The 17,354-nt window shown below is 30.6% G+C and overlaps 1 protein-coding gene across 1 annotated transcript in view; it reads left to right on the top strand.

Moving 5' to 3' along the window:
• The window catches only part of LOC118187328 (uncharacterized), a 62,821-nt gene extending 52,486 nt beyond the window's left edge, over nucleotides 1–10,335 (top strand). The window contains 3 exon segments of the mRNA XM_085826625.1: nucleotides 2,424–2,566; nucleotides 4,926–5,058; nucleotides 6,802–10,335. Of these exon segments, the coding sequence (XP_085682751.1) occupies nucleotides 2,424–2,566; nucleotides 4,926–5,058; nucleotides 6,802–8,488 (1,963 nt within the window). The 3' untranslated portion in view covers nucleotides 8,489–10,335.
• Nucleotides 10,336–17,354: the final 7,019 nt, after the last annotated feature.

The raw sequence follows: 17,354 nt of genomic DNA, 5'->3' as shown, positions 1-17,354 counted from the left end.
TTGAAACATGAATATTGGTGTCATTTAAAATATTTTTATAACTGGAAGCACATGGTTGCTTCACCAATGGTTGTGAAATAGAAGTCAAGACTTTTATGGACATGTGTGTATTTATCAATTAATTTTTGAATTTTTAGCTCTATGTTATATATGTAATAATAAATTGATCCAAGGAGAGAATTTAGTAGAACTTATTCACTAATAATCATATCTGGAAGTTGCTGTGTTGTAAATACTATAAACGGCATACATGCTGGTGGCATTTTAACTAGATGTAACATTTGAAAAATCACAGCATACTTGGTAATCCGAACATGTCTTTATTACTTTTGATTATTCCATTCAGACACATCACAGTGGGAACAGTGTGCACCCCACAATTTTAATTACGAATGGAAGCAGCCAAGCAAAAGATGTCATTTAGCTAGCACGCAGGTAGCAAAAGAGTGTATGCAATAGTTTCAGTAGTATTTATAATGCTAGAGTGCTTTGTTTTAATCCTACATAGCAGTTGGTGAAGAGTTATTGCAATTCAGATGCTGCAAGTGCAGATGCCATGAAGGGGTTGTACTGTAATTGAAAATTAGTAATTTAAAGGTCTGTTGTCAGTTTATTTCAATTAAGTTTAATTTCTTTATAAATTCCCATTATATTTTTGTATTTTACACACACACACACATATACAGTCAAAAGTCGTTAATTCAGACACCCATAATCCGGAATGAGCTATAATCCGGACCTCAAAGCTTCAAACTTTCTGCGCGACGCATGCGCGTAAGGCCTTTACGGCTGGGAATATGCTTGTGCGCGTGCGCAAAATACGTTTACAAGTGCGCATTTAATGTATAACGGACGGTATAAGCTAAGCTAAAATTATTTAATTATCTATTTCAGTTAATGTTGCAGATTGCGTTGTTCCTTAATCTTCGAATTGGATCCGGCTTATTATTTTTTGCAGACTGTTAGAGCAATTTTATAAAAAAGTAAGCTTGAACTTTCGATTATGACAAATAGAATTTCTGATATATATTTATTAATATGTAAATGATCTACAAAGCGAAAGTATGTTTCGAAGTTCATTAAACAAAAAGCGGAATTGCTACAAAAAATGGATAAACGCATATCCTTTGTTTATCTTTAACGCCGCGGCGCCGCGCTATGAATTGGAAGTTGATATGTCAGCACTATCCTTATCTTCAGGGCAGATGTTTTTATTTTATTTGGCTTATAATTCCTTATTAAATGTAGTATTTCATCTCGATGTACTCCATCTTTAATATGATTTAAATCAAATTCCTCGTCATTATAATTATAAAGAAAGTAACCGAGGTTTTTGAAAACAAAAAAATTTCAATTGACAAATTAGTCGGTATTCTCGACACAGCAATTTTAGGACTTGAACAGCAGAACTTTGTAACTGAACAAGAAATTATGTCTGTTTAAAGAATTAAAGAGAATGTATTATCACATAAAAAACGAAGCAACTTAACTTACATTGAAAGAAATGTTTAATAAAGTAAACAAATAAATATTAAGCTTCTTTTTTTTTTTTTTTTTTTTTTTTTTGTTTTTTGTAAATTTTGATACCCTTTAGATCATAATTGTTCTTTATTTCATAAATTACGGCTTCATATTTTTAATTTTATAATTTCTGCATGCCATTTTACCAGATTTAAGTCCCGACGAGTCCGGATTAACGACTTTTAACTGTGTGTATATATATATATATATATATATATATATTCCAAAGAAGTCCTTACCTGGCCTTTATTTTTGCAACCATTGGTCATAGTTATATAATTTCAGCTTTCTGTTCTAAAGGGAAAAAGTTTTCCTTCCAAGTATTCCCTTTATTTATGAATTGGTTTTTCAACTTTACACCAGACTGTGAAATCTCATGCCTTTGTTTCCTTTTCTATTCCCATTTCTGAGAAAAATACTTGAAAAGGTTTGGACTACATAATGTAAAACTAGTGCAGTAAGTCAAATAAATGTGACATATAACAATGTGTATGTGATGTGTAAAAGAAATATTTTACTATTAAAATAAATAGGGCTGAATCGAGGCCAAGAAGAAATGGCACATAAATGTAAAAGATGTATAAATGAGAGTCGTATAGATTGTGCTGCACTGTATCTAGAATTAACTTTTAAATGAATTTAAGTAAAAGTTAACTCAGTTTTTGAATAGTTAATGTTTTTTCCTATTAAATCAATAAAGAATTTATGATCATATTCAGGAAATACATTAGGAACTTTTAAATACATTTGCACCAACTGAAGGTAGAGAAACTTTTCATTGCATATTATAATACTTTATAAAGGAAGACGTAATATATGAGAATTATTTTGATATTGTTAAGGCTTTTTGTTTTAAATCCAGGTTTTTCAGTATATAATTGTAATTCTTTTTATGATTAAAGCACTGATTCTGAACATGCTCCACCTCCATCAAGTAATGAATCGGACCCAGAGAGTGGAGTCTCTGGTGAATGGAGAATAGTTAGAACAAGAGGGAAGGCAAGAAGAAAAGGGAGAAGAAGAAGACGAGGAAGAGATAGTTCAGGTTAGTACGAGATATTTGGTCTCAATGTTCATGGTTGTAATACAATCTTAACAACCAGAGAACTGAAATAGTAGAAAAGATTAACAGACTATCATTGAAATGTTCATGTTAAGTTTATAATTTTAATGTTTGATGAAAGATAAAATGTTGATTAAATTGAATTGAATGTTCTGCCTTAATAATGATCATTGCTGTCAATATCATTATTCTGCTCTTTTGTACTTTGAAGCAGACTGTCCACAAATTTCTGATCTTCAACTTTTTTCCTGTTATAAACAACCGCTTTTAGCGTTGTTACAGAAATATCCAGTTTTTTTGCCAACACAATTTTTGTCAAACCAGTATTATCCATCAAATTCTTTTAAGAGTTTAACTTTATATTTTAACAATAGTGTCTTTTGCTTTCATGACATTTTCTTACAGGTAATTCTACTCTGTCTAGTATTTCATTCTAGATGATTCAAAAGCCATTAATTAGGGGTTTTATTAAAAAGATTAATATTTATTTTAAAAAAAAGCTTTAACTTCTTCGTCGTCCGTAATGCGTCTAGCGCGTTCAAGTGCAACTTCCACAGGGCGGCCGTAACGTGCCTCAAGCGTTCTTCTACATTTTAAAACTTTTAAACGTGTAAAACACTTTCTAAATGTTTACTTGTTTGAGTTTTTACTTTTGTTTGTTCTAATACCTCCTAGAGAGTAGCACTTAAAAACCTGAATTTATCCTCTAAAAGCTGATAACAGCTAATCACTAATGCTACAGTGGAACTATTACTTTCTGCTTTTAATGTGTGGTATGCCAATTGCATTTATCAAAATACCTTTCTTAGAAATTTCCTGGGTAAGGTGAACTTATTTTATGATTTGCTTATATTCCATAGTAAAATAAGTGTATTGATAAATATACAAGAACACTCACTATCTTTCATTATTTTTTTTAAATGTATTAGTTGAATAAAGATTTTAAATATAAAAAATAAACTTAAACAAGCCATAATATTCATTCTTTTATTCTATTTATATCTTGAGCAATATTTTATCTATAAAAATTTATGTATTTCCTATGATGAAAAGATTAAAAGATTTTCAACGTTATGATTTATTTGAGTGGTAATATTTTTTTTTGTTTGTTTGTTTTAGTTACATTATTTGTATAAAATGTTTGAGATATTAAATGCTGCTTCGTTAAAATGTGGAAGGTGAAGTTAAACTAAAACTACTTTTTCAGATCTTTCAAATCTGATATCCCCAGAGCTTCAGCTATCTCACACACCTTCACTTGCCTATCATGCATTTTTTTTCTTGTGGTTGCGGGTTTTGGCTGTCTTTCACGTGGGTCATCTTGGAGGGATGGTCGATCACATTTAAATTCAGCTGCCCACTTTTTAATGGTTGACATGGCAGGAGCAGAGTCCCTCGTAAACTTTTTTTCAACTTCGGATGAATTTCCTTAGGGCTTAGTCCATCCAAAACAAAGAATTTTATGACTGCACAATATTCAAGTTTATCCATTTTAACAAATAGCATGCAAGACGTCTACTATGAAAATTCATATAAACAAACTACTTGAGAAAGCATGTTGAAACTTGTCATACAAACTAATGACACGTGCATCCAGGCAGGAAAAAAATTTTTGCTGTTTGGAGCACCATCTCTGGGTCAGGCTGAGAAATTTTCAGCTTACCCTCATATATTTTATAAAAGTGGGATTTTTTATTTTTATTATTATTTTTTTTTAATTTTTTTTTTGTTTTGTTTTGTTTTGTTAAACACATTTCAAATTATTCCTCAAGTAAAAGTTTTTAATATAAAGTAAATGCACTTTATCAATTATAAATGATTGAAAAGTATAAGATTTATTTCAGAAAATGTAATAATATCCATCTCATATTTTACTGCTTTCTTGGAAAAAGAATAATTTTTACTCCTACCATTACTTAAAACAATAAATTATACAGCACAGTACAGAAACTGCATCCCCCACCAATCATCATCTTTGCGTTAGGATGAAATGTCAGAATATGTTACTTTCTAAATTACTAGAGGGAGAGAGAGTACATTATAATGTTCAGTATATTTTTGCATTACTTTAAATGTAATGCAGTGCAATATACTTTTATTTTATTTTGGTGAGTCTAATTGATGAATTAAATTTTGCCATATTTACACAAATATCCAATTTTATAAGCAGTTCCATATTATCTACAATTAAGTCCTGGCATTAATTACTTACTATACCAAGCACTGCTGTGTAAGCTTATAAATCTATTTACTTAAATATATTATTTTGTGACATCTGAGAATCAATTGAAATGTTTATGATTTGTTATTTTTTTAATGCTTTCTTAATCTTCTGTTTTAGATGAAGATTGGGATGAGGAAGGAAGTGACACATATAGGCCTGTTACTCGACGAGCAGCACAAAAGAATATTAGTTACAGAGAATTATCATCAGACGAGGGAGAGGAAGAATGGCAAGAACCTAAACCCAAAAAGTGAGTTCTACCATATTTACTCATGTATTTCTCCTCTTGCTAACATTAGATATTAAAAGCTTTTGATTTGACATAATATAAAACTAGAAAGTACATTGTTTAAATAAAAAGAACAATCAAAATTAATAACTGACGTCTTTGAAATTCATAATACAGTAAAATTAGCACATCTATTTTTATATCTTTTATGTTGTATATTGCTAAGAATAGTGTAATTCTCCTCATTTGACTTGTAAGTAAATAAATGGTAAAATTAATCTGCAGAAATCAGATGTCAAATCACAAAACTAAGCAATATCATAATGCCAAAAGAAAAATCTTTTGAATTGCATAAAAAGAGGAAATACTAATAAAGAGCAGAAAGTGTTCAGTTTTAAAAGAGATATTGTATGGTTTATAATTTTTTCATAAAAAAGCTTTCACAGGAACCAGCAAAATTAAAAATGCTTCTGATATTAAAAAGTAAATAGAAAAGTAAAAAATTTTAATAAGAATGATGCCATTTCAATATATTCTTATTCTTGAAACTATTCCTTATACATATAATACGAAATCAACCTATTGGAAAGGGGACGAGTATTGTAATATAGGTGTAAAAATAAAAGAATAGAAAGGGTATTTAAACTTGTTAAGGTGGCCATTGCATATAATAAGCCTTTGGAACATTTGGATTTGCATTAGATGGATTTGGAGATGAAATTTGCCAGTTTGGACAACTAAGTTCAGTAGACACTTTAATGGAAGACCTGGAAAAATGATATAGAATTTCTAGAAATTAAAATACTATGTAAGAGATTTTAACTTTACAGTGCTGACTTTTTTAAAATATATGAACATCATTTATTATTTGAATATTAATTTTCTGCATGTGAAGAAATTTTCACTGTTGAAATAAGCAAAAACATTTTTACAAACATATAAAATATTAAATCGGTTCCTTATCTGAATCTCAGATAATTACTTATCTTGGAATTTATATCCCGAGTAATAAATTATTGTGAATAAAATGTTGTAGGTTTATTGCAGGATATAGTTTTATAGAATGTAATTCACAAATTAAAGAATTACCTTATATTTGCCAAGGACATAAAATAACATTCTTAACCACTTGCGCTAAAAAGACGTGCCATGCACGTCGAGACGCTTTTGTGTCAAACCGCGAGCGACATGAACACCACGTTAATAAGCATTTATCACAAAAATGAAAATAATATGGTGCACACGTCGCCTAACAACGATATTGTTTATGTTTAGGAACGTGCACGAACTCAGTTAATACACAATAATTTAATAATGTAGATTTTTTGTGGCAACAGTTATGTTTTTTATATATTGCTTTGAGCTTGATAACTCACGGAATGTTATTCTTTTTGTAATGTTTAGAATACTAAATAAATAAGTTTGTTGTTAATTAAAAAGGTTTTCTCTGCAAAATATATTACCATTCGTCCAAAGTTATTAAATAAGTCAAGAAATGATTCATTTCAAACAGTTTATTTCTCGAGTTACAGCTCTGGATTGCACTCGCAGACGCGGGCAGCATGAATGAAACACTTTACTGCTTGTTATAGTGTAGCAGACTGCACCGCAGTGGTGAAGTTTAATCGTAGCGCAAGTGGTTAATGTACATTTTAAAACTTATTGAACAGTAAATATATATTAAAATTATGTGTTAATGTTTATGTTTAGATTTCAAAAATGTAGAAAGGGATATATATATTAATTTCATTATTATCATTATAGAACTCCAAAGCGAAGAAAAGCAGCATCTTCTGAAGAGAGTGAAGCATCATTCAAAGAAACAAAGCCAAAGAAAAAACCAAAGGTTCGTAAATGGGTCAGCTCCGATTCTGAATCTGAAAAGAGCATGAGTTCCAGCGAAGAAAGTGAAAGCAGTCAAGAATCAGAAGATCAGTGGAAAGTCAATAAAAGCTGTGAAGGGAATCGAATAAAACTCAACATAAATAAGAAAGCCATTAGTAGTGAGGATGATGATGAATCCACTTCTCGAGAATCTGCACCGAGGAAACGGGTGAACAAAATCGTCTCAGGTGAGAGTGAAGAGGAGGAAAGTTCATCAGAAGATGACAAACAAGACTCTGCTGAAGATGACGATGATGAGAACAGTACTAAACGAGTTGTGAAAGATAAATGTCCAACTGAAAAAGAATCTGCTAAAGAAGTTTCTGCAAAATCAGTTGAACCAGAAAAGTTATTGAAAAGAGACATTGCTCCAAATGTATTGCCCCGTGAACCAATTAGAGAAACAGTCACTGTTGTTACAGTTCGAGATAAAGCTCCTCTCAGGACAGTTAAAAAGGAAGCTACAAAAATGGTGCCTTGTGTTATTCCTTATGATAAATCACCAAAGAGTGGACATGGTACAACACCTGAAGAAGAAAGTGATAAAGAAGTTCCAAAAGAAAAAGAAAGCTTACCATTAGCTGCAAAAGCCCCAGGTCCTTCAAATGTTTCTCAACCAAATCTCCCAGTTTCTCAGACCTTTAGTATTAATAAAACGCCGGCAGTTATTCAACCTACTCCTGAACGCAAGCCTTTCACAAGCACAATTATGGAACCATTCAGTAACATAGATGAAGGAGATGACAGTGATGATGAAGTACCATTAGAGAGAATTCCTACCACATGTGTGCCTAATCCACATCCTAGCAAATCGGCTATTTATGAAAGAGAAGCTGAATATACTCCAGCAAAAGAGTTGCCTGGTTTTTCATATACTGCACCTGAGGAAAAGTGTTTCCCTCCATCATATACTTCACTAGCTCCTTTCCAAGACTACTCCTCTCGACCAAGTCCATTGAAACCATCCCTGGTGGAAACGTATCCTAGCAACTCCAGCCCATCAAAACTCACACCTTTAGATACATACTCACAAAATAGCAGCCCAAAAGGTTTTATATCATTAGATTCATACTCAGAAGCCAGAAAAAAGAAGCACTTTTATGGTAATCCGTCTGCAGAACCAGAAGCAATTCCTAGACCGGTACCTCCACCCGTGGACAGTTATCAAGGTGAAATAAGGTTTCCTCCTGAACCTTATCCTTGCCCTCCATCACCCAACACATATTCAAATCGATCTCCTCCACATGTTCAGAGAGATCCTGGAATACCTCCCAGACTGTATTCTCAGTTTCCTGATGCTTATGCTCCTCCGAGGTCTCCTGAGTATTATCAAAATCATCAATACTATGCAAGTGAAGAAAGGATACCTCGGCCATCGTATCAGCCTAACTATGCTCCACCTGAGCAAGTCCCTCCTTTTATTTCAAATCCATATGTAGCAACACCAGTGCCACAGCCTAATGGAGGATTTATGATCGATACTTTGTTACGAGCTAGGAATCCCGAAAACGAAGAAGACGAACTGACAGGTGTTACTGACATAGTTTCATACATCACACAAGAATAAATCTAAATCATGTAAATTACCATTCAGCATTTTAGAGGGCATTTATCAATGTAGATAACTTGTATGTATAAAATCATATTTGCAATATGTTTTATTTCTAGTTTTATATTTCATGCTAAAGGTTTACAAGCTGTCTTTTTTATTGATATTCTGTACATTGATTTGACATTTTTTATGGCTTTACAAAATTGGTACCGATTCTTTGGTTATTTTCACGTCCTGTTCTTTTTGGGATGGGTTTATTAGTTACTGTTTCTAATGGTAAGTATCAGCTAGGTACTTGAAGTGTAAATATGCAAAGTCCTCCTGGTAGTAGTAAATGCTGTAAGGATCTGTAAAGATGTCTTTTCTCCCTCTCCCATTAAGCTGCCATTACATATGTACATTAAAAAATATTCTGCTTTGGATTTGTATCATGTATTCTGTGTTGCTATTTAGCACCATAGATTTCTGTACACGTGAATGTTCTGTATGTCTGTTATTTATATAAGTGTATTGTTTATACATCCTACGTTATCACATGTGATATAATTTTCATAATTCATATCTATTCAGATGTAAGCTATTTTGTTTTTTAATATTAAACGAATGAAAATTCATTTTTCTGGTGCATTTATGAATATCTATTCCTAGACTTTAGGTACCAAACGTAATCATTCCCATTTCATGAATTCTATGAACAGATTCTACTTAGTATACTGTCGCTTAAATGTGAAAAACAATTTTAATTAACACAGGACTGATTTAATGTTTATTTTACTGTATGACAGATTGGTTTAAACTAAGAGCTGGTATATCAAATTTAAGAAATTAATGTGAAATAAAGTTGGTATAACTACAGTAGTAGGAAAACTAAACATAAGATTTATTTTGATGGTTGTTAACTGGTGACCAAAAAAAAGTCCTAAAAATTCCTTAAAATATACAAATCATTTATTTAAAAAAATGTAGACTGTGCATAAGTGATTTAATTTTTTATATTAGTTTATAGTTTCTGAATGAATTCTGTATTTAATAATATTTCTTAATGCATTCTTATTTTATATTTTAACTTCTAAAAAAATCTATAGAAATCTGAATTTATATAATTGACATGTATTAAGTTAAAATTACACCCCCTAGTTTTGTTAAATATGTTTATTAGACATCAGTTTATGATTCCTTGACATATTTTCTATATCAGTTAAAATTTAATAGAAAATATATGAAAAATGGGTTATATGTAAAAATGAAAAATATAGAATTCTCAATAAAAATTATCTACGTACCGATAATGAAGTAAAATTTTAGAAAACATCATAGTTTTTGGAAGCTGATTTTTTTTTTTTTTTTTTTTTTTTTTTGTTTTGTTTTATATTCTTATATGTAGGATAGAAAGAAGATTTTTCTGCAATAAATTTAGTTTAAAACTATAATATATATTAAAATACACATCTTGGAGCAGTCAATTTAGTATATACAAAGTGTTTCAAAAATATGCTAGTTTAATTTTGACTTAAGAATATCACTTTTCTGCTTTTCTCCTGTTTTAAGAAATATCCTTATTTTTTTATAACGTTTAGAAGTTAGTGAATGCTGCTGAGAAAGGAGACAAATTATGGATTAGAAACATTTTACAAAATACAGGACTGCAATTGTTCTTCTGGATTAATTTTTTCCCCTCCTGTTAAAATTGTATTTGTATGTCAGAATGAAAAATGCCAAAACTTTTCCAAAAATCAAAACTGATCAAGAAGTACTAAAAGTACAATCAAAATATCAAACAATACATAAAAGAATTTAATATGTAATCAACTTGTACATCTATAACTACAATTTTTTTTTATTTATTTATGGCATGGCAAAAACTGATTTTTAAAAACTGAACTTTAAAAAATTTCTCATATCTTCAGGTTCTCCCAATTTTTTTGCCTTCCTCTTCCTGATAGCATAATATCCCTTTTTTTTTTTTAATGCATGATAGTTTTCAATTTCAAAATTAATCTGATTAAACTATGCCCTTTCAAAATTCCAAATTAATACATTTTTAATTTGCTATGAAGTTTTAATAGCTTAAGCAATTGGTAGTAGTTTATATGCTAAATTCAAATGCTTACAGTTTGGTTTTAAAGTTTTTTTAAACATGCTTAATAAAATTACTTTAATTTTCATCATATGCTGATCCAAAATATTAAAGTTTTTGAAATGTACTGCTTCTAGTCTGCTAGTTTTTATTAAAATATGCTATTACAATGTGCAACTCTTAAAAATTTAATTTATTAGTGGTTATTAAATGATTAATTAATTTCAAATTTGTTAGGTGATGAGTTGATAGTATACTAAGAGCATTTTAATTCCAGGATAACAAATTTTTTAACCACCTAACATTTGTAATTACATCATGATTACTTATTTTTCATTTTAAAAATAATTCTGTAATTGAAGTTGCTTTACAGCAGCAATCACTGAATTCCTAAAATTTTAAGCTATTTAGCAGGTTTCTTACCTGTTTAAAACATTTTAATTATTTCAATGTATTGTGATTAAAGTACATTAATACACATAATGATTAAGTTTTATAATGTATTATAATTTCAATGTATTACATTTTATAAAGGTTTATAATGATTTGTAATTTATAAACATAAAATAAATTAGATTTTAATAAAATATATATATATGCATAGATAATTTATTAATAATCTAAACATTTATTTTTAATTACTTTGATAAGTCAGATATGTAAGTAGAACAATGCAAGGCATTTACACAAAGCACTATTAAAATCAAAATTAGTTTTCCCCCCCTCCTAAAGAACAAAAGGCCGAACAGATTGATTGAATAGCTGAAATGGTGCTCTGTGATGATAAACTGTATTTAAATTTTGATGAAAGATCATCTTTAACTCTCAGCTGCATCATAGAAATAGTTTAAAATCAGTTCTAAATAATTCAGGATGTAATTAAATAGTTTAATTTCTCAATAATTTTTAACACAGTTTTATGTTCTATATGACGGACAAATTATGACTTGATTTTGTTACATGGTCATATATTTGATATATTGACTTATTATAATTATAATTAACCAATATTGATTTGGTGCTATTTTGGTAGACGGTTGCACGGATTTTTGGCGATTTACTTTGGTGTAATTGTTGGCGTGGTTTTTTACAATCGTCAGCCATCTTTTTACATATTTTACACATAGTAAAGTATTTGAAACTTTAAAAAAATAAATATCGTTAAAAATAATGGATTAATTTTTGTTGAAAACGTTGTTTTTTAAGTGACAGGCAAATGTAAATAAATACATTTACTACGAGTATAAAATACTAAAGTAAGGTTAAATTATTACTTTTATAAAAAAATAGAATAAAAACACCACTATAAAAACATTGCGCCAACGTTTAACTGAATTAAAATATTACTTAAATTGAATATCGAATTAAAAACCATCATACCAACGTTTAAAAGAATTGAAATATCACTTTAAAATAAGTAAATAAGTACACTAGAGCTAAAATGACCGCAATTAGAAGTTTACTGCCAGTAAAAAAGGAGAAATGTCTAATACTTTTTTTTTTTTTTTTTTTTTTTTTTTTTTTTTTTTTTTTTTACCGTTACAGTGATTATTGACCACAATAACATATGTGGTCGTCCTCAGAATTGGCTCTTTTAATGATCTTCATCTGTGATCCACATTTCTCACACTTTACTGAAGAAGCAATTAGCGACGTTTCTCCAAAAATTTAAAATAAATTTCCTCTGATCCTTCTAACAATTTATAGATAAATCTTTGATTAGGAAAGCCAGGTTGGCCAAAATAAGTTCTCAAAGGCCAATTTTTTTATTCCGATACCAATAAGTCTTGGTACTTACCAATGACAACATTAATCTTTGAAAAGGACATGTCTGTTCGCTATGAAATCTAATCTAAGAAATGAATAATAAAATTTTAAAATGGTGCGATAATGCACAAATATTCAGTAACCAATCAGGGAACTGATTACAGTTCATTAATGCACAAATATTCTGTAACCAATCAGGAAGCTGATTACATCACACATAGAATTAAAATTATTTAAATAATCATACATAATGAAATCAGTTTTTAAAAAAATGCAAAATTTAATTTCATTTTAATATTTAACAGCCATAAATAATGTTTAAAACATTAGATTAAATTTATAGATATTAAAACCAATTATTTTTAAAGCAAGGTGACATCATTGATTACATCATCCAAAACATAAAATTATATAAAATATCATAAACAATAAAATTTTATTTCAAATAAAAATACAAAATTAAATTAGATTTGTAATATTTAGAAGCCATGAATAATATTTAAAACACTGAATTTATGCATAATAAAACGTGTTATTTTTTAAATAAAATGACAACAAAGTATCGGTTACCATAAATAACTTGTCCAGCAATGGATTTACCATAAGTCGGATCACTCGCAAAAAAAAAAAAAAAACGCCAAAATCTGTGTAACCGTCTACCAAAGTAGCACCATCGATTTCTAATATTATGTTGAAAAGGAAAATTTCTGGTGCAGGTTATTGAAAAAGCTACAGTAAGCTATTAGAAGTCCAAGTTAACAATTCAGTGACTACTTCCTTAACAGCATTCAAATTATTCAAAAATATTCAAACATTTTGTTATAGTACTCAGACATTTAAACACATTCTTACAAATTTTCTGAATGCAGCTAGCATGTATTTTTATGAACATATTCTTTTTTTACTGGAATTCATTGAATGCAGCTGATAAAAGCTCATGGCAACCTGAATGCAAGCATAAGCTTGCAAAATTCACTAAATTTAAGATGGAAAATATTTTGTCCTTAAGGACCGATTCTGCCAGATCCATTCATTAAAACTTTTAAATCAGATTTATATTATTTCATGAAAGTATTCTTTGCTTGAATTTTTTTAATAAAGTCCTTTTATTGAACAATATGCTCAGCACATTCCAAGATAAGCGAATGAGTCACAAATTATTCTTAGTTCTTATTATAAATTAGTAGGAACTGTTCTTACATTTCAGATACTATGTTGGGCCTAGTGCATCAGATGGTATGCCAGAGGATTTAGTTTCACTAGAGATGTTAGAACATTATCTGAATATTTTAATAGATTGCAGTTTTGCAACATGTGAAGAAGTGAATGATTATGGTATTTCAGAAATTAGGGATTTCTTATATCCACAAGAATAATATTGGATTGTAAGTCTTAACTTTCTTTCAAAATAACTTTTGCATGTCGTAATAAAAGTACTTGCTTAAATTATGACACTGATCTGAAACCTTGCACTTAATAGATTTTTAAGTTATATAATCAAACAAGAAAAATGAGCAAGTAAAAAACAATGTTATAAAGTATTTCAGAAAAGAAAATTATAAAATCATAGTTTTATTGATTTTCATAAAAAATAAATACATCTATAAATATTTGCTATTAAACACTTAGTTGTAATAATTGTAATTGAATCGTGATTCAACAAATAAATATTTTCATAATATAAGTATACACAAATTTTTACATTTCAAATCTATGTACATTTACACAATAAGTTGCTTCAAGGAATTTGTCAAGATAAATGATTTATACATTTGAGGTTTTTTAGACATACAAAAGTACTTACTTAAAGACTTGCATGATTTATACTTTACATGTCACCATATATTTGTAGTAATTTTTGCTACGCAACTCGTATTAATATTCATATTCCTATTGTGAAACTCCTGAAAAAGAAGTTGCTAATATTGCAAAAACTCTTAAGTTCTCAGTTTGCCATAACAACATTAAATGAATATTTGTTAAAAGTAGTTTTATTGGAAAATGCTGCATGATGAGATGTCACAGAAGTTCTTAAAATATGAAGCATATTTAGGATACAATTCTAAACATCTCAGTTTCTGTTTGCAATTTTCTCAATTCTTGTTAATTACATAGGATACAAAAGCATTACGAAACTGTAAAGACTAACTGTTTCTCAAGGAAAGAAAGGCATGTTCAGAAGTTAGAATCGATTTTTAATATAATTTTTTTATTAAAAATAAAATTTTCAAGATCAAATTTCTGCTGAATTTGTTGTTCAGTTATATAAAAGAAGTGTCAGAGCTGTCTTATTTAGGGTTCCTGTATGCCCTTGCTAAACTTATGTTTTATCCCTAAAATTAAGAGAGGCTCCAGTGCAATAACATATAAAAATATTTGAGGTAAAAGTTTTGCAATACGTAAATGAAAACCAAAACATGACACCTTTTATTTTCAGAATGATAGGGCTGATAAAGAGTTTGACCATATGATGTATCTTTACACGCCTCACAATGGATCTTCACCCTTTAAATGAGGTTGTTAACCATAAAAAAACTTGTCGCAACAAATCCCATTCTTCTACAGGTAAGGATTTTAATGTTTAAGGCAGGAGTTCTCAACCAAGGGGATGTGGTTAGACTTTTATTTGGCTATTAAATATTTAATTTTACATTATAAACATAAAAAACTACTTTTAAGTTTTGTTATCAACATTTTCTATACTTTTATCTGTTTAATTCCTAAAAAAATATGTTATTTTTCATGTTCTGGAAAGAAGGGGAGATGATCTTCTAACAATGGTGAAAGATGTGCATGGGACAAAACAGGATAAGAACCACTAGTCTAGAGATCCCTGGAAGGGTGTTGATGTCGTGCTAACTCCTCTATAGCAGCGGTACTCAAATGCTTTGGCTCACGGAACCCTTTTTAGAATCAGTGTCTACAGCGGGCAGTGTTTAGGAGTGCTTAGGAATAGTGTTAAAAGAAGAACGTGGGAATAAAAACAAAGTAATGTAAAGACAGAACATATCTAAACAGCAGCACTATGTTTGTGCTATGAAATTATTTTTAAAAATTTAAATTTTAAAATTTACAATCGTATTTCAGTATTTTCTCAGCTACCAATTGATGCCATGGTTTTGTCAAGACCTTATCATACAGCAAAGTTACTTCAAAATTCAATAAATTGAATTTGCATTACAACAGACTGTTGGTGAAAGCAACAATAAAAAAAAAATCCATACAATAAAACACATCGAATTCAGCTAGTACTCGTAAATACACTGGTGTACAAAATTAAGAGATGGAAAACATTTTCCCTCATTTCTCCTAAAATACCACACAAAACCTGGACAGTTTATTGCCATATAATGCCACTGTGGGGCTGGGAGATGAGTTTATGTATTGCTGTGCATGTCGCTAAATCAGCAGCAGATATAAAAGTCTACGTCCAGCTGCTCAACTCTTTCCGCTTTGCAACACAGTAACGATTTTTATTGTCTTTCTTAAATAATCTTATTGTTTTTCGCTGTTTTTTTATGAGTATACATCATTGTTTGGATGATGGTATGAGATGAGAATTGTGGGTATGCTTGAGGCAGGGCAGTCCCAACTTCAGGTTGCAAGAGAACTGGATGTAACATCAAATTTCATCTCTAGTTTGAGGACAGTTTAAAAACAGTGTCCAGAAGACTAGGACATGGTTGCCCGAGTGCCAGAAAGACCAATGATGACCAGCATTTGGTACTTCAACCAAGCGCCAGAGAACGTCTACAGCCATACAACCTGTCTTGTGACCTCACTACTGCCACAGGTACATCAGTTTCAAGAGAACAGAAGGCTCCATGAGACAGGACGATATGCTAGAAAGTTTGCTATTTGCATTCCACTCTCACAAAAGAAAGCATTTACAATGGTGCAGAGTCATAGCTAGGGTTTTCAGCGCCTAGGGACAACTGAAGATTTCACGCCCTCTACTGCTTGCCAAGGATGGAAAACATTTAATTCTAAAATGTCTAACATCAGTTTGGCGCCCCTTGGATTCTGCGCCCGGGGATAGATGCCCCCCTTGCCCCCCTCTAGCTACGCCCCTGCAATGGTGCATACAACACCAACACTGGGCACAGTTTCAGTAGGCTAATGTTTTCTTCATGGATGAGTCCAGATTCAGCCTACAACCCAATTCTCAGAGATTATTGATATGGAGGGAACCTGGGATCCGATGCCACTCCAGCAACATAATGGAAAAAGAGCAATGTGGTGGTGGAGAAGTGATGATCTGAGTAGAGATCATTCAAGATACCCGCAAGCCGCTCCATTTGTTTCACACTGGGTCCATGAACGCCCAGAGTTACACACAGGAGATCCTAGAGCACTATGTGTGACTTTTCAGGGGAGCTGTTGGCCTTGAGTTCATTTTTATAGATGACAACGCACTACCACATAGGGCCACCCAGTTGATGACTATCTGGAAAGCGAGGATATACACCGAATGGATTGGCCAGCCAAATATCCTGACTTTAATCCTCCTGAACATCCTTGGGATGCTCTTGGGGAGGGTTATTGCAATACACCAATGCTCACCCAGAACCAATCAGGAGTTAAAAACTGCTGTACCTTTATTCATTAAATATCACCATAAAATACAGTTCAACAACAATATTGCAAAATAATTTTTAAAATGAGCATATTTTTAGAATTTCTGATACACAGTCTCGCAGGCTGGATGTAATTTTTTTTTTCATACAGCGTTGCCATTGCTTGCTTTGAAATTGTTGAGATCGTTTATAAAAAATTCGTTAACGTTTTAAAAAATATGAAATCGGTAATAAAACAAATTCCAAATTAGGGTTTCCAGATGCCCATATTTGGTGGAGGATTACATTATTCAAAACTGGATGGCTGTAGTTACCGCTGTTTTATCACAATGAGAGAAACATACATACATTGATGCAGATTCTTCATTATTTATTTCTTTAAATGTAACACAGGGTGATACTATTTGGTGGCAACAATTTGAAAAGTGAAACGGACATTTAAAGTTTTCGACACAAAATC

Source organism: Stegodyphus dumicola, chromosome 11 (genome assembly GCF_044657685.1).
Source record: "Stegodyphus dumicola isolate Sdum_Otavi_A_Nest chromosome 11, ASM4465768v1".
Lineage (NCBI taxonomy): Eukaryota > Metazoa > Arthropoda > Arachnida > Araneae > Eresidae > Stegodyphus > Stegodyphus dumicola.
This window is presented reverse-complemented; position numbering and strand designations above follow the sequence as displayed.